Below are 22474 nucleotides of genomic sequence, written 5' to 3' on the forward strand. Positions count from 1 at the left end.
GCAGGCTGGCAGCTCTGGCTGCTCCATGCAGGCTGGCAGCACCTTGCAGACTGACAGCTCTGGCTGCTCCATGCAGACTGAAAGCTCTGGCTGCTCCATGCAGACTGGCAGCTCTGACTGCTCCATGTAGACTGACAGCTCTGACTGCTCCATGTAGACTGGCAGCTCTGGCTGCTCCATGCAGACCGACAGCTCTGGCTGCGCTGAACAGGAGGGAGACTCCAGCAGCGCTGTAGAGGAGGAAGGCTCTGGCTGCGCTAAACAGGCGGGAGACTCCGACAGCGCTGGAGAGGCGGGAGACTCCGACAGCACAGGAGAGGCGAGGCGCACTGTAGGCCTGATGCGTGGTGCTGGCACTGGTGGTACTGAACCGAGGACACGCACAGGAAGTCTGGTGCGGGGAGCTGCTACCGGAGGGTTGGGGTGTGGAGGTGGTACTGGATAGACCGGACCGTGCAGGCGCACTGGAGCTCTTGAGCACCGAGCCTGCCCAACCTTACCTGGTTGAATACTCTCGGTCGCCCTGCCAGTGCGGCGAGGTGGAATAGCCCGCACTGGACTATGTAGGCGAACCGGAGACACCGAGCGCAAGGCTGGTGCCATGTAAGCCGGCCCAAGGAGACGCACTGGGGACCAGATGCGTAGAGCCGGCTTCATGGCATTTGGCTCGACGCACAATCAAGCCCGGCCGATACGCGGAGCTGGAATATACCGCACCGGGCTATGCACCCGCACTGGGGACACCGTGCGCACCACTGCATAACACGGTGCCTGCCCGGTCTCCCTAGCCCCCCGGTAACCACAGGAAGTTAGCGTAGGTCTCCTACCTAGCGTAGCCCTACTCCCTGTGAGCCCCCTCCCAATACATTTTTGGGGCTGACTCTCGGGCTTCCATCCGCTACGCCGTGCTGCCTCCTCATACCTGTGCCTCTCAGCTTTCGCCGCCTCCAGTTCTTCCTTGGGGCGGCGATATTCTCCAGGCTGTGCCCAGGGTCCTTTACCGTCCAGTTCGTCCTCCCATGTCCATTTCTCCAGGTAGTGCAGCCTCTCCCACTGCAGCTGCTGCTGCTCCTGCTGCTGCCTCTGTTGCCTCTCCTGTGGCTCCTGCCTGTTGGCACGCTGCTTGGTCCTGTGGTGGGTGATTCTGTAACGGTTTTCTAGGTGTGAAGGAGAGTCGGACCAAAATGCAGCGTGTAGATTGCAATCCATGTTTAATCAACAAACGTAAACACGAATTAACACAAACACTACAAAACAATAAACGTAACGAAAACCGAAACAGCCTATACTTGTCAAACTAACACAGCGACAGGAACAAAGACACTAAGGACAATCACCCACCACAAACTCAAAGAATATGGCTGCCTAAATATGGTTCCCAATCAGAGACAACGATAAACACCTGCCTCTGATTGAGAACCACTCCAGACAGCCATAGACTTTGCTAGATACCCCACTAAAGCTACAATCCCAATACCAACACCAAAACCCCAAGACAAAACACACCACAATACAAAAACCGCATGCCACACCCTGGCCTGACCAAATGCATGAAGATAAACACAAAATACTTTGACCAGGGCGTGACAGGCGTTTGGTGAACAAATCCAAACACGCGTTCAGGTCGCGCCGATGTGCGTCAAGCATTGCGCTGTTTATGACTTCAAGCCTATCAACTCTTGAGATGAGGCTGGTGTAACCGATGTGAAATGGCTAGCTAGTTAGCGGGGTGCGCGCTAATAGCGTTTCAAACATCACTCGCTCTGAGACTTGGAGTGGTTGTTCCCCTTGCTCTGCATGGGTAACGCTGCTTCGAGGGTGGCTGTTTTCGTTGTGTTCCTGGTTCGAGCCCAGGGAGGAGCGAGGAGAGGGACGGAAGCTATACTGTTACACTGGCAATACTAAAGAGCCTATAAGAACATACAATAGTCAAAGGTATATGAAATACAAATGGTATAGAGGGAAATACTCCTATAATTCCTATAATAACTACAACCTAAAACTTCTTACCTGGGAATATTGAAGACTCATGTTAAAAGGAACCACCAGCTTTCATATGTTCTCATGTTCTGAGCAAGGAACTGAAACGTTAGCTTTCTTACATGGCACATATTGCACTTTTACTTTCTTCTCCAACACTTTGTTTTTGCATTATTTAAACCAAATTGAACATGTTTCATTATTTATTTGAGGCTAAATTGATTTTATTGATTTATTATTTTAAGTTAAAATAAGTGTTAATTTAGTATTGTTGTAATTGTCATTAAATCAAATCAAATGTTATTTGTCACATACACATGGTTAGCAGATGTTAGTGCGAGTGTAGCGAAATGCTTGTGCTTCTAGTTCCAACAATGTAGTAATTCTGATGACCAGGTGGCGAATCGCATCTCTGCATGTCTGGCAGACATATCAGTGTGGATGACGGATCACCACCTCAAGCTGAACCTCGGCAAGACGGAGCTGCTCTTCCTCCCGGGGAAGGACTGCCCGTTCCATGATCTCGCCATCACGGTTGACAACTCCATTGTGTCCTCCTCCCAGAGCGCTAAGAACCTTGGCGTGATCCTGGACAACACCCTGTCGTTCTCAACTAACATCAAGGTGGTGGCCCGTTCCTGTAGGTTCATGCTCTACAACATCCGCAGAGTACGACCCTGCCTCACACAGGAAGCGGCGCAGGTCCTAATCCAGGCACTTGTCATCTCCCGTCTGGATTACTGCAACTCGCTGTTGGCTGGGCTCCCTGCCTGTGCCATTAAACCCCTACAACTCATCCAGAACGCCGCAGCCCGTCTGGTGTTCAACCTTCCCAAGTTCTCTCACGTCACCCCGCTCCTCCGCTCTCTCCACTGGCTTCCAGTTGAAGCTCGCATCCGCTACAAGACCATGGTGCTTGCCTACGGAGCTGTGAGGGGAACGGCACCTCAGTACCTCCAGGCTCTGATCAGGCCCTACACCCAAACAAGGGCACTGCGTTCATCCACCTCTGGCCTGCTCGCCTCCCTACCACTGAGGAAGTACAGTTCCCGCTCAGCCCAGTCAAAACTGTTCGCTGCTCTGGCTCCCCAATGGTGGAACAAACTCCCTCACGACGCCAGGACAGCGGAGTCAATCACCACCTTCCGGAGACACCTGAAATCCCACCTCTTTAAGGAATACCTAGGATAGGATAAAGTAATCCTTCTCACCCCCTTAAAAGATTTAGATGCACTATTGTAAAGTGGCTGTTCCACTGGATGTCATAAGGTGAATGCACCAATTTGTAAGTCGCTCTGGATAAGAGCGTCTGCTAAATGACTTAAATGTAAATGTAATAACCAACGAGTAATCTAGCTAACAATTCCAAAACTACTACCTTATAGACACAAGTGTAAGGGGATAAAGAATATGTACATAAAGATATATGAATGAGTGATGGTACAGAGCGGCATCGGCAAGATACAGTAGATGGTATTGAGTGCAGTATATTCATATGAGATGAGTATGTAAACAAAGTGGCATAGTTAAAGTGGCTAGTGATACATGTATTACATAAGGATGCAGTAGATGATATAGAGTACAGTATATACATATACATATGAGATGAATAATGTAGGGTATGTAAACATTATATTAGGTAGCATTGTTTAAAGTGGCTGGTGATATATTTTACATAATTTCCCATCAATTCCCATTATTAAAGTGGCTGGAGTTGAGTCAGTGTGTTGGCAGCAGCCACTCAATGTTAGTGGTGGCTGTTTAACAGTCTGATGGCCTTGAGATAGAAGCTGTTTTTCAGTCTCTCGGTCCCAGCTTTGATGCACCTGTACTGACCTCGCCTTCTGGATGATAGCGGGGTGAACAGGCAGTGGCTCGGGTGGTTGCTGTCCTTGATGATCTTTATGGCCTTCCTGTGACATCGGGTGGTGTAGGTGTCCTGGAGGGCAGGTAGTTTGCCCCCGGTGATGCGTTGTGCAGACCTCACTACCCTCTGGAGAGCCTTACGGTTGTGGGCGGAGCAGTTGCCGTACCAGGCGGTGATACAGCCCGACAGGATGCTCTCGATTGTGCATCTGTAGAAGTTTGTGAATGCTTTTGGTGACAAGCTGAATTTCTTCAGCCTCCTGAGGTTGAAGAGGCGCTGTTGCGCCTTCTTCACGATGCTGTCTGTGTGGGTGGACCAATTCAGTTTGTCTGTGATGTGTACGCAGAGGAACTTAAAACTTACTACCCTCTCCACTACTGTTCCATCGATGTGGATAGGGGGGTGTTCCCTCTGCTGTTTCCTGAAGTCCACAATCATCTCCTTAGTTTTGTTGACGTTGAGGGTGAGGTTATTTTCCTGACACCACACTCTGAGGGCCCTCACCTCCTCCCTGTAGGCCGTCTCGCCGTTGTTGGTAATCAAGCCTACCACTGTTGTGTCGTCCGCAAACTTGATGATTGAGTTGGAGGCGTGCGTGGCCATGCAGTCGTGGGTAAACAGGGAGTACAGGGGAGAGCTCAGAACGCACCCTTGTGGGGCCCCAGTTTTGAGGATCAGCGGGGTGGAGATGTTGTTGCCTACCCTCACCACCTGGGGGCGGCCCGTCAGGAAGTCCAGTACCCAGTTGCACAGGGCGGGGTTGAGACCCAGGGTCTTGAGCTTGATGACGAGCTTGGAGGGCCCAATGGTGTTAAATGCCGAGCTGTAGTCGATGAACAGCATTCTCACATAGGTATTCCTCTTGTCCAGATGGGTTAGGGCAGTGTGCAGTGTGGTTGAGATTGCATCGTCTGTGGACCTATTTGGGCGGTAAGCAAATTGGAATGGGTCTAGGGTGTCAGGTAGGGTGGAGGTGATATGGTCCTTGACTTGTCTCTCAAAGCACTTCATGATGATGGAAGTGAGTGCTACGGGGCGGTAGCCGTTTAGCTCAGTTACCTTAGCTTTCTTGGGAACAGGAACAATGGTGGCCCTCTTGAAGCATGTGGGAACAACAGGCTGGGATAGGGATTGATTGAATATGTCCGTAAACACACCAGCCAGCTGGACTGCGCATGCTCTGAGGGCGCGGCTGGGGATGCCGTCTGGGCCTGCAGCCTTGCGAGGGTTGACACGTTTAAATGTTTTCCTCACGTCGGCTGCAGTGAAGGAGAGTCCGCAAGTTTTAGTTGCGGGCAGTGTCAGTGGCACTGTATTGTCCTCAAAGCGGGCAAAACAGTTATTTAGTCTGCCTGGGAGCAAGACATCCTGGTCCGTGACGGTGCTGGTTTTCTTTTTGTAATCCGTGATTGACTGTAGACCCTGCCACATACCTCTTGTGTCTGAGCCGTTGAATTGAGATTCTACTTTGTCTCTATACTGACGCTTAGCTTGTTTGATTGCCTTGCGGAGGGAATAGTTACACTGTTAGTATTCAGTCATGTTTCCAGTCACCTTGCCCTGATTAAAAGCAGTGGTTCGCGCTTTCAGTTTCACGCGAATGCTGCTATCAATCCACGGTTTCTGGTTTGGGAATGTTTTAATTGTTGCTATGGGAACGACATCTTCAACACGTTCTAATGAACTCGCACACCGAATCAGCGTATTCGTCAATGTTGTCGTCTGACGCAATACGGAACATATCCCAGTCCACGTGATGGAAGCAGTCTTGGAGTGTGGAATCAGATTGGTCGGACCAGCGTTGAACAGACCTCAGCGCGGGAGCTTCTTGTTTTAGTTTCTGTCTGTAGGCAGGGATCAACAAAATGGATTCGTGGTCAGCTTTTCCGAAAGGGCCTTATATGCGTCGCGGAAGTTGGAATAGCAATGATCCAAGGTTTTTCCAGCCCTGGTTGCGCAATCGATATGCTGATAAAATTTAGGGAGTCTTGTTTTCAGATTAGCCTTGTTAAAATCCCCAGCTACAATGAATGCAGCCTCCGGATATATGGATTCCAGTTTGCAAAGAGTCAAATAAAGTTCGTTCAGAGCCATCGATGTGTCTGCTTGGGGGGGAATATATACGGCTGTGATTATAATCGAAGAGATTTCCCTTGGTAGATAATGCAGTCTACATTTGATTGTGAGGAATTTTAAATCAGGTGAACAGAAGGACTTGAGTTCCTGTATGTTGTTTTGGCCACACCACGTCCCGTTAACCATAAAGCATACGCCCCCTCCCCTCTTCTTACCAGAAAGATGTTTGTTTCTGTCGGCGCGATGCGTGGAGAAACCAGCTGGCTGCACCGTCTCCGATAGCGTCTCTCCAGTGAGCCATGTTTCCGTGAAGCAAAGAACGTTACAGTCTCTGATTTCCCTCTGGAATGCTACCCTTGCTCTGATTTCATCAACCTTGTTGTCAAGAGACTGGACATTGGCGAGGAGAATGCTAGGGAGTGGTGCACGATGTGCCCGTCTCCGGAGTCTGACCAGAAGACTGCTTCGTTATCCCCTTTTTCGAAGTCGTTTTTTGGGGTCGCCGGCTGGGATCCATTCCGTTGTCCTGGGTGAAAGGCAGAACACAGGGTCCGCTTCGCGAAAGTCATATTCTTGGTCGTACTGATGGTGAGTTGACGCTGCCCTTATGTTCAGTAGTTCTTCTCGACTGTATGTAATGAAACCTAAGATGACCTGGGGTACCAATGTAAGAAATAACACGTAAAAAAACAAAAAAACTGCATAGTTTCCTAGGAACGCGAAGCGAGGCGGTCATCTCTGTCGGCGCCGAAATAAATGTTTAAAAAAATTGGCCGATGAATTGGCACCAGCTTTTTTTGGTCCTCCAATAATTGGTATCGGCGTTGAAAAGTCATAATCGGTCGACCTCTAATCTAGTGCAATATGACCCCATTTACACTGTATATTGGAATGTCAAAGAGTTGGATAACTACAAACCTCAGATTTCCCACTTCCTGGTTGGATTTTTCTCAGGTTTTCGCCTGCCATATGAGTTATGTTATACTCACAGACATCATTCAAACAGTTTTAGAAACTTTAGAGTGTTTTCTATCCAATACTACTAATGCTATGCATATATTAGCATCTGGGACAGATTAGCAGGCAGTTTACTCTGGGCACTTTATTCATCCAAGCTACTCAATACTGCCCACATGTCACCAAGAAGTTAAGGGCTAAACATTTCACGGTATTTGGCGCATGTGACAAATACAATTTGATTTGTGTTGATGTCAAAATGAGGGGTGTTTTACAAAACAACGTCTTCAGCGATTTGGATAATCTCTACCCAATCAAGAGTATCAAAGCCAATGACGAATTTCTACATGCCACTTTACCCACATGTGTTCTGGGACCAATCAGAACGGTTAGAATGTGTTTGCGTTCTAGAAATTATCGGGGAGTTACTCAGATCCAGACTCATTGCGTAGAAGAAACTGATCGTCGGCGTGGTTAACGTTTGGCCGGAACAAGGAATTTGGGTTGCCAGGCAGGACTGAGCTCCAGGTCAGCTCAGCTTTACATAGGTCGTTATTTTCTATTTTGAGTAGTGAAATCCATCTGTCCATCAGATACTTAGCAGGGTCCAAACAGTGTGTGTGTGTGTTTGTGTGTGTGATTTGTATGTGTTTGTTTCAGTTTAGCTTTTCTCTTGAAAGGCTGCTGTCTGCTCTAAACATGTTGTGATGAGCCTCTCCACGGTTCACTGGGTCCCATCCTAAGGCTGGAGGGGGCTATTTATACCTCTCTCTGTCTCTGTCTCTGTCTCTGTCTGTCTGTCTGTCTCTCTCTCTCTCTCTCTCTCTCTCTCTCTCTCTCTCTCTCTCTCTCTCTCTCTCTCTCTCTCTCTCGCCACCTCTCTCTCTCTCTCTCTCCACCTCTCTCTCTCTCTCTCTCTCTCTCTCTCTCTCTCTCTCTCTCTCTCTCGCCACCTCTCTCTCTCTCTCTCTCTCTCTCTCTCTCTCTCTCTCTCTCTCTCTCTCTCTCTCGCCACCTCTCTCGCTCTCGCTCTTTCGCCACCTCTCTCTCTCTCTCTCTCGCCACCTCTCTCTCTCTCTCTCTCTCTCTCTCTCTCTCTCTCTCTCTTGCCACCTCTCTCTCTCTCTCTTCTCTCTTTCGCCACCTCTCTCTCCCCTCTGTTTGTTGTTCTGGCACTCTCTCTATCTCACCCTCTTGGCTTTTCTCTCTCTCCCCCCCCCGTTCCCAGAAGGCCTTCTGTTTGATATTTCATTAGAGAGAGGTTGAGTGTGAGGCTTCCTAAGGACACACCAGTATCTCTGGCCTGTGTTTGCTCTGGTTGCCGTGGAGAAGATGATGTGCTCTCAGCCGGCTGTACTGTTTGTCGGCCACCTGCCCCCTCACGGCCCTCTCTTCTTACCCTGGCTGTCAGGGGTCAAGGTTCAAATGCACTCCACCGCTTTAATGAAAAGAAAACGCGTCCTCCTCCCTGCCACCTCGCTTCCCCTTGTGGCACGCACATATCTCTCTCCCTCGCTCTCTCACAGACTCTATTTCTCATGTGCTCTCTCTCTCTCTCTCTCTCTCTCTCTCGTCTATTACTGTTTTCTCTCTCACACTTTCATTCTCATTCTCTTTGTCGTACCTTCCTCTCTCCCTCTTTTTCTCTCTCCATCCCCCTCCCTTTTGGGTCACATAAGGTGTAGTTGTAACAAATTCTCACAAAGGGAATGGAAGGCACTGGGGGAACAGAAGTGCAGTTAGATTACAATTAGGAGCTTCTTTGGGAGGGTGTGTGTGTGTGTGTGTGTGTGTGTGTGTGTGTGTGTGTGTGTGTGTGTGTGTGTGTGTGTGTGTGTGTGTGTGTGTGTGTGTGTGTGTGTGTGTGTGTGTGTGTGTGTGTGTGTGTGTGTGTGTGTGTGTGTGTGTGTGTGAGAAAGAGAGACAGACAGACGGGCCAGTCCTCCTCCGGCCCATCAGGCTTTGGTGTCATCTTTCTGCCATCTGCCACTACCACCCTACTAACACACACACACACACACAAATGCTACCCATCGACAATTCTTACATCTCTGCCATCCAAATGTGTCTAATCCTTCTCTGTAACAACACTGCATTAGGACTTATATTTGCGGCAGACAAACACACTTTCGCACACACACAATAAGATGCATCTTTTTGCAGTGAGACAGAAGTGAAGTTTGTCACTTGAACACCTTGAGTACCGTAAAGTAGTGTGTCATGTCACGTTTGTGTGTGTGTGTGTGGCGTGCATGCAAGAACATATATGTGTGTGTGTGTGTGTGTGTGTGTGCGAGCGCTTCCTGATTTGCCTGTGTCCCCTGGCGTTGGCTGCTGGTTAGTGATGCGTGGCGCGTCCCCTCTCTGCTCTCTTGGCTAATTAAAATGCCATTATGGCATCGCAGGCATCACGGCCCGCCTGCTCCACCAGCCCCTCCAAAAATAGCCCTGCCAACACACACACACACACACACACACCCCCATCTCTTTGTTGTCTTCCCTCTTTCTCTTTGCGTTCGTCTTCCCACCATCCTTCTTTTTCAGCAGAGGGGAAGGCATGCAGTGTGTGTGTGTGTGTGTGTGTGTGTGTGTGTGTGTGTGTGTGTGTGTGTGTGTGTGTGTGTGTGTGTGTGTGTGTGTGTGTGTGTGTGTGTGTGTGTGTGTGTGTGTGTGTGTGTGTGTTTATATTTGTCTGAGAGTGTGTGTGTGTGTGTGTTTGGAGATGTGTGTGTATTAGTAATTTAGCGTGAGTGTGTGTGATATGAATGTTTAATCCCCCCTCCTCGCCCTCCATCATGTATTAATCATGACCCCAGTCTGGATGGGCTGAAAATAGCGCCGTGCAACCCAGAAAAACAAAGCTGTATGTGTGTGTGTGTGTACCTACTCTACTTGTGCATTGTCCAGCCATTATAGCCAGGCTATCTCCCACTGTTATCCACATGTTGTTAAGGCTCTGCTCTCATCTCAACGCAATTACAGTGCGTGTTCCTGTATGTGAATGCGCAATTGTTTCTGTCGTTGTGTATATATTGTTTTTGTGCAGTCGCTAAAGTAAAGTGTTGAAAAGAAAGGGCGCTAGTGAGCCGGATTAGAACCCATCCCGAATCTAGCAACCTCGTGTCCCGGGGGTCCGGGGGTCCGTGCCTGTAACCGCTGAACCACACAGGCCACGTGTTTGTGGGTCTGTGTACACATAGACACTTCTAAATGTCATAAGCTGATATACTCTAGATGCTTCGGCTCGGGGGACAAGAGAATCACACCGGATGTCTACCTTTGTAAACATTGTGCCCCAATTCCCCCCCTAGCCCATTAAAACTCCTAGAGTAGTTCTGTATTTAGCTCCCTGTTCACTTGATTCACCCCCGGCTGTTGGCCTCCTGCTAAGGTGGTTTGATGGGCTAGTCAAAGCCATGAGACTGGAGCAGTGGTAGTGGGAGAGCGAGGAGAGAGAGAGAGAGAGACGGAGAGATATAGAAGGAGGAATTAGGTTCCAAGTGGGAGTGTTTCCTTCCTTTCAATAGACTAGTACGCCCAGAAATAGACTGCTTTTCGATCAGCCCATGCGTTGGCATCACACGTCCCTTCGCACGTCCCTTCGCACTTACTTTCACGCTTTCGGGTCAATTTACAATGATTTACCCGTCATTGTGGATGGATGGATGGATGGATGGAGGGATATAGGAGAAGGAGAAGGAAACGAGGGGGACAGTGGTTTGTTTAGGAGAGCTGCTGTGACAGCTGTTGAGCCAGCAGGGAAGGCGTATGTGTCACCACCAGTCTGGTGATAGTGAGTCCATGGACTTGTTATGCAGTTCTATATACAGTATATAAGCTCCACTGAGCTGTGTGAGTAGGGAAAGTGTGTTTCTGTCCTTATGCAGGAAAGCCCAACAATGTTTTACTGTCTCTAGTTTTTGTTAGCCAATCAGTGTGTTTGTGGATGTGTATGCTCACGTATGTTTTTGGCTTGCTTGAGAATCATGTCATTTTATATGTGTGGGATTGTCAAGTACTGTGTGTGTGTGTGTGTGTGTGTGTGTGTGTGTGTGTGTGTGTGTGTGTGTGTGTGTGTGTGTGTGTGTGTGTGTGTGTGTGTGTGTGTGTGTGTGTGTGTGTGTGTGTGTGTGTGTGTGTGTGTGTGTGTGTGTTTGAGAGTGTGCGCATATATGTGTGTTTCTCCCCCTCTCCCCCACTGGTCTATTTATAGCCAGGTCCTCCCTGAGCTGATCCAAAGCCTTTTCATGTTACCACTATAATTATCATCCTCACCAAGACGCACCCTACTGTGTGTGCGCGCACCCGTGTGTCTGTGTGCGTGTTTGTCTGTGTGTGTGTGCACGTGCAAACATGCGAGAAATGCATGTGTTTGTTTTAAACAGTAGAAGCATACATAGGTGCCTGCATCCTCGATCCACATTAGTTTATTTTTACATGCCTCTTTCTCTCTCCTCTCCCTCCCTCGCTCCCTCCCCCTTTCTCTCTCTGTGCAGACACTGAACCAATCACGTTGAAGTCATAACAGAACGCTGAGCACATGCAGCTTCAACTGTGTTGCAGCACTAGGCTAGGCAGAAGTCTCCTCTTCCTCTGCTCTTCCTCTCCTCATTCAACTGGTTTTCTCTACTACTGTCCATCCCTGGCTTCCCCCTCTCTCTCTCTCTCTCTCTCTCTCTCTGGGATATGTAGTCTTTTAGCTGGGCCTCAGTAGATTATACACATTCCCCTTTGTTATCGATGCTGCGGACCATATTTGAAACGGACTCTCCTTCCTCTCTCTCTCCTGCAGATGGACTGCCCAGGAAAGAGCAGCCCTTGGAACTTCTGAAGCCATCTGGCCTCAACCACATCCAATCTGGTAGGAGCACCTCTCTCTCTCTCTCGCTCTTTCTCTCGCTCTTTTGTTTTCTTTCTTTCTCTATCTTTCTTTCTCTGTCTCTTTCTCTTTCTCTCTCTTTCTCATCTTTGTATCTCTTTCTCCTCTCTTTCTTGTCTCTCTTTCTAACTCTTTCTTTCTCTCCCTCTTTCCATGTGCATCTATCGCTCTCGTTCCTTCTTTCTTTCTCCCGCTCTTTCTTAACCTCTTTCTCTCTCCCTGTGTGTGTTTGGCTCTGCTGTGGGCTCATGCCTTACCATGTGTGTCCCTGCAGGTCTGGCTCAAGGCTAGAGACCAGAGGAAGAATGCGTCACTAAGCAACATGTCTGCGCGCACATGCAACCCGTACTACCCCCACAATCCCATACACAAAGTCTATGGGAGAGCACACGTGCACGTAAACGTACACACACTGCTTGTGTTGCTACATGCTAGGATTACTATCACCCGTCAAATACTATCATCATTACCTGCATGTCAGCTACGGGGTCATTTTATTTTGTGAGAGTGGCTGCGAGATGGAGCAGGGAGTGAAGTATCAAACGGCTTGGAAACGGCTTGGAACAACCTGACACAACAAGCATGACACTTGGTAATGACTATTTCAGTGGGGAAAGATGTTAGTTCACCAGACGCACACACATCATGCACACGAATGAATGCACACACTCACACCAACACATGCACATGCGAATACACTCATACAGGCACACACGCACGCACCCTTGTGAACGCACACACACTCACACACTGGACTGGTGGCTTTTGGCTGTGGTCGTATACTCACAGTTGTTATTTTTAGGAGTAAATCAGCTTTAATTTTGCAGATAGATTTTGGCTTATATCAATGTAATTGTCTGCATAATTTACCACCCCCCCACCAAAAAAATTGTATATATTTCCCCTAACTCTAAAATCCCTAGCCTAATTGGAGTGAACTAATGGGCAACAACAGGCTTATACATAATATATAGAACTTTTAACAAGGCACACGTGTTAAATTAAATGCATTCCAGGTGACTACCTCATGAAGCTTGTTGAGAGAATTTTATTTGAATTTTTACCTTTATTTAATTAACTAGGCAAGTCCGTTAAGAACAAATTCTTATTTTCAATGACGGCCTAGGAACAGTGGGCTAACTGCCCGTTCAGGGGCAGAATGACCGATTTTTACCTAGTCAGCTCGGGGATTTGAACTTGCAACCTTTCGGTTACTAGTCCAACACTCTAACCACTAGGCTACCCTGCCGCCCCAATGCCAAGCTGTCATCAAGGCTACTTTGAAGAATCTAAAATCTAAAATATATTTTGATTTGTTTAACACTTTATTGTTACATAAAGTCCATAATTTATGTCCAAATAGCCACTTGTTGTTAGCGTGTTCAGCACAGTAGATCCATCGTCATGAGGCGCAGGCACTTCGTCCAGACAAAAACTTGAAAAGTTCCGTTACAGTCCTTTAGAAACATATCAAACCATGTATGGAATCAATCTTTAAGATGTTTTTATCATAAAACATCAATAATGTTCCAACCCGAGAATTTTGTCTGAAGAAAAGCACTGGAACGAGAGGTAACTCTGTCGGGAGCGTGCGTCGTGAGACCAAGGCACTCTGCCAGACCAATGACTCAGAGGTCTCATGAGCCCCTCCATTATAATAGAATCCTCATTCAAGTTTCTAAAGATGGTTGACATCTAGTGGAAGCCGTAGGAAGTGCAACTTTATCCACATCTCAATGTGTATTCGGTAGGCCAAGCTTTGAAAAACTACAAACCTCAGATGTTGCTTCAATATATCCACATAATTTTCCGTCCTCATAATGCCATTTATTTTGTGAAGTGCACCAGTCCCTCCTGCAGCAAAGCACCAACACAACATGATGCTGCTACCCCCATGCTTCACGGTTGTGATGGTGTTCTTCGGCTTGCAAGCCTCCCCCTTTTTCCTCCAAACATAACAATGGTCATTATGGCCAAACAGTTCTATTTTGTTTCATCAGACCATAGGACATTTCTACAAAAAGTACGATCTTTGTCCCCATGTTCAGTTGCAAACCGTAGTCTGGCTTTTTTATGGCTGTTTTGGAGCAGTGGCTTCTTCCTTGCTGAGCGGCCTTTCAGGTTATGTTGATATAGGACTTGTTTAACTGTGGGTATTGATACTTTTGTATCTGTTTCCTCCAGCATATTCACAAGGTCCTTTGCTGTTGTCCTGGCATTGATTTGCACTTTTCTGAACCAAAGTACGTTCATCTCTAGGAGACAGAACGCGTCTCCTTACTGAGCGGTATGATGACTGTGTGGTCCCATGGTGTTTATACTTGCGTACTATTGTTTGTACAGATGAGTGTGGCATGTTCAGGCGTTTGGAAATTGCACCCAATGATGAAACAGACTTGTGGAGGTCTAAAATTTGTTTTCTGAGGTCTTGGCTGATTTCTTTTGATTTTCCCATGATGTCAAGCAAAGAAGCACTGAGTTTGAAAGTAAGCCTTGAAGCTTCAGAAGCTTCTAAAGCCATGACATCATTTTCTGGAATTTTCCAAGCTGTTTAACCTGTTACTCCTACCCCCTACTTTTTCGAACATTCTGTTAAAAATCGCGCAACATTTCAGCACCCTGCTGCTCATGCCAGGAATATAGTATATGCATATGATTAGTATGTGTGGATAGAAAACACTCAGACGTTTATAAAACTGGTTAAATCACTGCTGTGACTATAACAGATCGTGCGTTTCATCGAAAAGCGCAGGAAAATCTGATCGCTGAAAATGGAAATAAATATCCATGCGCCACTTCCAGGAATTGTTCCAAGTGAACCGAATTAAATGAGGCCGAGGTTGCAGTGCCTACAGCTTCCACACGATGTCTAGAGTCTTGTCATTTGATTCAGCTTTGATTCTTGGTCAAACCGAATCAAGGGAACCGATTCCCTCCGGTCTCCGACCGGATGTTTTGGTCGAGCTCTCTCCAGACATTTTTTCGAGACGGACACCTATAGAATTGACATCGCCTCCTGATGAATTTTATCGCTTATTAACGTGTACTAATACCTAAAGTTGCATTACAAAAGTATTTCAAGTGTTTTGTGAAAGTTTATCGTCTACTTTTTTAATTTTAAAAATGACGTTACGTTATGAAACGCTATTTTTTCCGTTTATCACACAGTCTTCATAGATCGATATCTAGGCTATATATGGACCGATTTAATCGGGAAAAAAGACCCAATAGTGATTATGGGACATCTAGGAGTGCCAACAAAGAAGATGGTCAAAGGTAATGAATGTTTTATATTTTATTTGTGCGGTTTGTGTAGCGACGACTATGCTAATTATTTTGTTTACGTCCCCTGCGGGTCTTTGGGGTGTTACATGCTATCAGATAATAGCTTCTCATGCTTTCGCCGAAAAGCATTTTTAAAATCTGACTTGTTGCCTGGATTCACAACGAGTGTAGCTTTAATTCAATACCCTGCATGTGTATTTTAATGAACGTTTGAGTTTTAACTAATACTATTAGCATTTAGCGTAGCGCATTTGCATTTCCAGAGCGCGAGATGGGACGCCTGCGTGCCAGGTAGGAGCAAGAGGTTAAAGGAACAGTCAACTTAGTGTAAGTAATCTTCTGTGTCATAGAGAAAGTAGATGTCCATCCCGACTTTCCAAAAGTAGTTTGTTAAGAAATTTGTGGAGTAGTTGAAAAACGAGTTTTAACCTCTTGAGTGTACGGGGCAGTATTTTGATGTTTGGATGAAAAACGTACCCAAATGAAACTGCCTATTTCTCAGGCCCAGAATTTAGAATATGCATATAATTGTCAGGTGAGGATAGAAAACACTCTAAAGTTTCCAAAACTGTCAAAATATTGTCTGTGAGTATAACAGAACTGATATTGCAGACGAAAACCTGAGGAAAATCCAAAGAGGAAGTGCCTTCTATTTTGTGATCCATTGGTCCATTGGTCCATCGACGGTGGGTTTGTGCCCATAGGCGACGTTGTTGCCTGTGAAGTCTGGTGAAGACCTGCCTTGCAACAGGCCTACAAGCCCTCAGTCCAGCCTCTCTCAGCCTTTTGCGGACAGTCTGAGCTACAAATAAAAACCCTTGAATGAGTAGGTCTGTCCAAACTTTTGAGTGGTACTGTACACGTTCATACATACACACATATACATAACAATTAAATATATACACATACATACATATAAATACACACACATACATTTAAAAAATATATGTTTTCCTTTATCACTTTATGACCCTACAACCCCTCCCCTAATTGGAGTAAACTAGTGAACAACGACGCTTAGTCCTCTACTTCCAGTTTATACATACGATGCACATTTTATGGACACAGTCTATTTTACAATAGTTCTGTTTGGTTTGTTATTAGTCCTGTCCTTCCTCGACCCTCAACCTCCCATCTATTTCCCATGTGAATCAGGTTTGATTTCTATTTGCCATATCTTTCAAACTGTGCTCTTTCTCAAAGGTTCTTAACCTATATACATTTTACGGACACAGTATGTTTTACGTTAGTTATCTTGTTGTTATTAGTGCCAAACCTCAGCTCCATTCAACCTCTCCCATCTATCTCTTAACACCATCCATATTGGATTTCTATTTGCCATATATTTTTCAATTGTGCTGTGATGCTTCACAAAGGTTCTGAACCGTTCTATTATCATAGTTTCTACACATTGTACATGTATTATTATATTATTGATCGATTGACTTTTCAGATTACCCAGTAGTGCTATCTGCAGGGTTAACTCCAGGTAAATATTGTAATTCTTCAGCCTTTCCTGGACCTGTGACCAAAAACAAGCGACATATGGACAGTACCAAAACAAATGATCTAATGCTTCTGTCTCTTCGCAGTAAAATCTAGAGAGTTGGGAAGGTTGTATCCCCCATATAAATAACATTCTATTGGTTGCAAGAATTTTGTATAATAATTTCAATTGAAAAATTATACGTTTTGCGTATCAGTTCATATCCATGTGCCATGGAATCGGTATGTCAAAAATCTCTTCCCAACTATTTTGCTATCTATATGGAACGGCTGTCATTTTTTATGGGGTCCTTACATAATACTGGTATACTGGTATTTATCACAATTTTCTTTAACCAATTATGGTCTTTAATGTAGGGCCGACAGACAAGTTCCTTACTTTCTCCCCCTTCCACTTGCTTCTTCCATTTTTGTCGTAAAGCTGCAATTAATTGTAATTTTGAGTAGGGCAGACATTTCCATATATTTTTGTTAACTGCATGGGTGACAACTCCACCAGTCGTATTTATGATATCATTTACAAAGATTATGCCGTTTTCATATATTTTTTCTCCAAAAATATATATATTTTTCCAAATTAATTAGTATATTTGAATTTGTTCTGTCTTTTCTGGTGGATTAAACTGAAATTGCAACCAACTTTATATAGCTTTTAAAAAAAAGCTATATTTCGGAGATGATTTCCTTTTCAAATAACTGAAAGTGAGAGGTTGTAATCTGAATATAGGGGGGAAAAAGTTATTATTCATTTTACTAATCTGCTAGAGAAGTAGTTCAGATTTAAGAATAACTTTTGTATGACTGAAGCCTTTAGTGACAGGTCTAATGCTTTAATATTCAATCATTTCTGCCATCCGAATTCATATTCATTACATAAATAGGCTCGTTTAATTTTGTCTGGCTTGCCGTTCCAAATAAAATGTAATATTTTTTGTTCATATAATTTAAAAAGCAGGTCACTAGGTGTAGGCAAAACCATAAGCAAATAGGTCAACTGGGATATGACTAAAGAGTTAATCAGGGTGATTTTTACACAAATAGTCAGGTATTTTCCTTTCCATGGTTGCAAGATCTTGTCTATTTTTGCTAACTTATTCATGAAAATGTATTGTACTGAGATCATTTCTTTCTTTTGGGATATGAATACTGAGTATGTCCACTTCACCGTCAGACCATTTTATTGGTTACCTACACTGTAATGTAAAAGTTGTATTTTTTTGGGATCCAATACATGACATAGTACACTTAGCATAATTTTGTTGTAATCCAGAGGTTAGAAAAAGTATCTAGATCCTCTGAGGCTGTGCAGGGATCCAAATTGTGGATTTAAAAAAATGGATCATCAGCGTACAATGACAGCTTTGTTTTTACAATGACAGCTTTGTTTTTACAATGACAGCTTTGTTTTTACATGACAGCTTTGTTTTTACAATGACAGCTTTGTTTTTACAATGACAGCTTTGTTTTTACAATGACAGCTTTGTTTTTACAATGACAGCTTTGTTTTTACAATGACAGCTTTGTTTTTACAATGACAGCTTTGTTTTTACATGACAGCTTTGTTTTTACAATGACAGCTTTGTTTTTACAATGACAGCTTTGTTTTTACAATGACAGCTTTGTTTTTACAATGACAGCTTTGTTTTTACATGACAGCTTTGTTTTTACACGACAGCTTTGTTTTTACAATGACAGCTTTGTTTTTACAATGACAGCTTTGTTTTTACAATGACAGCTTTGTTTTTACATGACAGCTTTGTTTTTACAATGACAGCTTTGTTTTTACAATGACAGCTTTGTTTTTACAATGACAGCTTTGTTTTTACAATGACAGCTTTGTTTTTACATGACAGCTTTGTTTTTACAATGACAGCTTTGTTTTTACAATGACAGCTTTGTTTTTACATGACAGCTTTGTTTTTACAATGACAGCTTTGTTTTTACAATGACAGCTTTGTTTTTACAATGACAGCTTTGTTTTTACAATGACAGCTTTGTTTTTACAATGACAGCTTTGTTTTTACAATGACAGCTTTGTTTTTACATGACAGCTTTGTTTTTACAATGACAGCTTTGTTTTTACAATGACAGCTTTGTTTTTACAATGACAGCTTTGTTTTTACAATGACAGCTTTGTTTTTACAATGACAGCTTTGTTTTTACAATGACAGCTTTGTTTTTACAATGACAGCTTTGTTTTTACATGACAGCTTTGTTTTTACATGACAGCTTTGTTTTTACAATGACAGCTTTGTTTTTACAATGACAGCTTTGTTTTTACAATGACAGCTTTGTTTTTGACACTTTGTTTTTACAATGACAGCTTTGTTTTTACATGACAGCTTTGTTTTTACAATGACAGCTTTGTTTTTACAATGACAGCTTTGTTTTTACAATGACAGCTTTGTTTTTACATGACAGCTTTGTTTTTACAATGACAGCTTTGTTTTTACATGACAGCTTTGTTTTTACAATGACAGCTTTGTTTTTACAATGACAGCTTTGTTTTTACAATGACAGCTTTGTTTTTACAATGACAGCTTTGTTTTTACAATGACAGCTTTGTTTTTACAATGACAGCTTTGTTTTTACAATGACAGCTTTGTTTTTACAATGACAGCTTTGTTTTTACATGACAGCTTTGTTTTTACAATGACAGCTTTGTTTTTACAATGACAGCTTTGTTTTTACAATGACAGCTTTGTTTTTACATGACAGCTTTGTTTTTACATGACAGCTTTGTTTTTACATGACAGCTTTGTTTTTACATGACAGCTTTGTTTTTACACGACAGCTTTGTTTTTATGACAGCTTTGTTTTTACAATGACAGCTTTGTTTTTACAATGACAGCTTTGTTTTTACAATGACAGCTTTGTTTTTACAATGACAGCTTTGTTTTTACATGACAGCTTTGTTTTTACAATGACAGCTTTGTTTTTACAATGACAGCTTTGTTTTTACAATGACAGCTTTGTTTTTACATGACAGCTTTGTTTTTACATGACAGCTTTGTTTTTACATGACAGACAGCTTTGTTTTTACAATGACAGCTTTGTTTTTACATGACAGCTTTGTTTTTACATGACAGCTTTGTTTTTACATTGTTTTTACAGCTTTGTTTTTACAATGACAGCTTTGTTTTTACATGACAGCTTTGTTTTTACAATGACAGCTTTGTTTTTTTGTTTTTACAATGACAGCTTTGTTTTTGACATGTTTTTACAGCTTTGTTTTTACAATGACAGCTTTGTTTTTACAATGACAGACTTTGTTTTTACAATGACAGCTTTGTTTTTACAATGACAGCTTTGTTTTTACATGACAGCTTTGTTTTTACAATGACAGCTTTGTTTTTGACAACAATGACAGCTTTGTTTTTACAATGTTTTACAGATTTGTTTTTGACAGCTGACAGCTTTGTTTTTACACGACAGCTTTGTTTTTACATGACAGCTTTGTTTTTACATGACAGCTTTGTTTTTACAATGACAGCTTTGTTTTTACAATGACAGCTTTGTTTTTACAATGACAGCTTTGTTTTTACAATGACAGCTTTGTTTTTACATGACAGCTTTGTTTTTACAATGACAGCTTTGTTTTTACAATGACAGCTTTGTTTTTACATGACAGCTTTGTTTTTACAATGACAGCTTTGTTTTTACAATGACAGCTTTGTTTTTACAATGACAGCTTTGTTTTTACAATGACAGCTTTGTTTTTACAATGACAGCTGACAGCTTTGTTTTTACATGACAGCTTTGTTTTTACATGACAGACAGGGTTGTTTTTCACCTCCCTGACAAGGCCCTTCTCCCCCGTTTTTTTGGCATGGCCAGCTCTAGGAAGAGTCTTGGTTGTTCAAAACTTCTTCCATTTAAGAATGATGGAGGCCACTATGTTCTTTGTGACCTTCAATGCTGCAGACATTTTTTGGTAACCTTCCTCCGACCTCATAGCTTGGTTTTTGCTCTGACATGCGCTGTCAACTGTGGGACCTTATATAGACAGGTGTGTGCCTTTCCAAATCATGTCCAATCAATTTAATTTACCACAGCTGGACTCCAAATCAATTTGTAGAAATCTCAATGATGATCAATGAAACAGGATGCACCTGAGCTCAATTTCGAGTCTCATAGCAAAGGGTCTGAATACTTATGTAAATAAGGTATTTCTGTTTTGTATTTGCAAAGATTTCTGAAAACCTGTTTTCGCTTTGTCATTAAGGGTCTGTTTAGATTGCTAAGGATTTTTTAAATCCACTTTAGAATAAGGCTGTAACATAATTTGGAAAAATCCAGGGGTTTGAATACTTTCTGAAGGCTCTGTATATAAACAATACCGGACCCAAAATCGAACCTTGTGGAACGCCACGTGTGATATGTATTTTCTCTGAATTTTGTTCACCAAGGGTGACAGAAAACTGTCAAGCGGTTAAATTGGTCCTAAACCAATTTAGAACTGGTTACTGGAGAGGCCAACCAACCTCTCCAGTCTGTCCAGAAGGACATCATGGTCAACTGTGTTAAATCCGACAGTACAAGGACAGAGAGCTGTTTGGCATCTGTGTTGACCATCTGTATGGTCCTTCTGTAGCTCAGTTGGTAGAGCATGGAGCTTGTAACGCCAGGGTAGTGGGTTCGATTCCCGGGACCACCCATACGTAGAATGTATGCACACATGACTGTAAGTCGCTTTGGATAAAAGCGTCTGCTAAATGGCATATATTATTATTATTATTATTATTATATTATTGGCTCTAAGATCATTTAACACTTTAACTAAAGCTGTCTATGTGCGGGGGTGGGTCCAAAGACAAAAAAAATATTTAGCTGTTTGAAAATCAATATCTCCAGGATTTTACTTAAGAATGGAAGGTAAGAGATTGTACGAAGAGCTGAAGAATTTAGATTACTTTTCTTCAGAAGGTGTTTCACAATAGCAGTTTTTAGCTATAGCTTGCACTTCTTCAGATATGCAATTTAAAAACTGTGTTGAGTTTGTCTTATTTACTGCTATAGCACACCCTATGTCCTAGCCTTGTCTGAATCCTGGCTTAGGAAGGCCACCAAAAATTCAGAAATTTCCATCCCCAACTACAACATTTTCCGTCAAGATAGGACTGCCAAAGGGGGCGGAGTTGCAATCTTACTGCAGAGATAGCCTGCAGGGTTCTGTCATACTATCCAGGTCTGTACCCAAACAGTTCGAGGTTCTACTTTTAAAAATCCACCTTTCCAGAAATAAGTCTCTCACTGTTGCCACTTGCTATAGACCCCATATGTGAATCGATTGCCCCTCATCTATCGTCAGAGTTTGAACTGTTAGGTGACCTAAACTGGGATATGCTTAACACCCCGGACATCCTACAATCTAAGCTAGATGCCCTCAATCTCATACAAATTATCAAGGAACATACCAGGTCCAACCATAAATCCGTAAACATGGGCAACCTACATGGGAAACCGCAGAGATATCACTCTGACCAACTTGATCACTGCCTCATTACCTGCGTCCGTAATAGGTCCGTGGTCAAACGACCACCCCTTATCACTGTCAAACGCTCCCTATAACACTGGCCACTCAAAGCACTGGCCACTCTACCATAAAGGCCTGATTGGTGGAGTGCTGCAGAGAAGGTTGTCCTTATGGAAGTTTCTCCCTTCTCCACAGAGGAACTCTAGAGCTTTGTCAGAGTAACCATCGGGTTCTTGGTCACCTTAGAAAGGCGAGCAGGCCTTTCTAGTCGACCTGGCCCGGGGTATCCTGGAAGGATATTGACCTCATCCCGTCAGTAGAGGATGTCTGGTTGTTCCTTAAAAGTGCTTTCCTCACCATCTTAAATAAGCATGCCCCTTTCAAAAAATGTAGAACTAAGAACAGATATAGCACTTGATTCACTCCAGACTTGACTACCCTTGTCCAG

General features: G+C 43.6%; 1 protein-coding gene across 32 annotated transcripts in view; it reads left to right on the plus strand.

Annotated features, from left to right (window-relative positions):
* LOC118385920 (histone deacetylase 4) overlaps positions 1–22474 on the plus strand; it is a 281140-nt gene that overhangs the window by 92539 nt on the left and 166127 nt on the right. For all 32 annotated transcript variants that reach the window (XM_052521886.1, XM_052521892.1, XM_052521893.1 and 29 more), the window contains exon 3: positions 11673–11741. In XM_052521886.1, coding sequence (XP_052377846.1) covers positions 11673–11741 — 69 coding nt within the window. The remainder of the gene's footprint in view (positions 1–11672; positions 11742–22474) is intronic.

This window comes from Oncorhynchus keta, chromosome 7 (assembly GCF_023373465.1).
Source record: "Oncorhynchus keta strain PuntledgeMale-10-30-2019 chromosome 7, Oket_V2, whole genome shotgun sequence".
Lineage (NCBI taxonomy): Eukaryota > Metazoa > Chordata > Actinopteri > Salmoniformes > Salmonidae > Oncorhynchus > Oncorhynchus keta.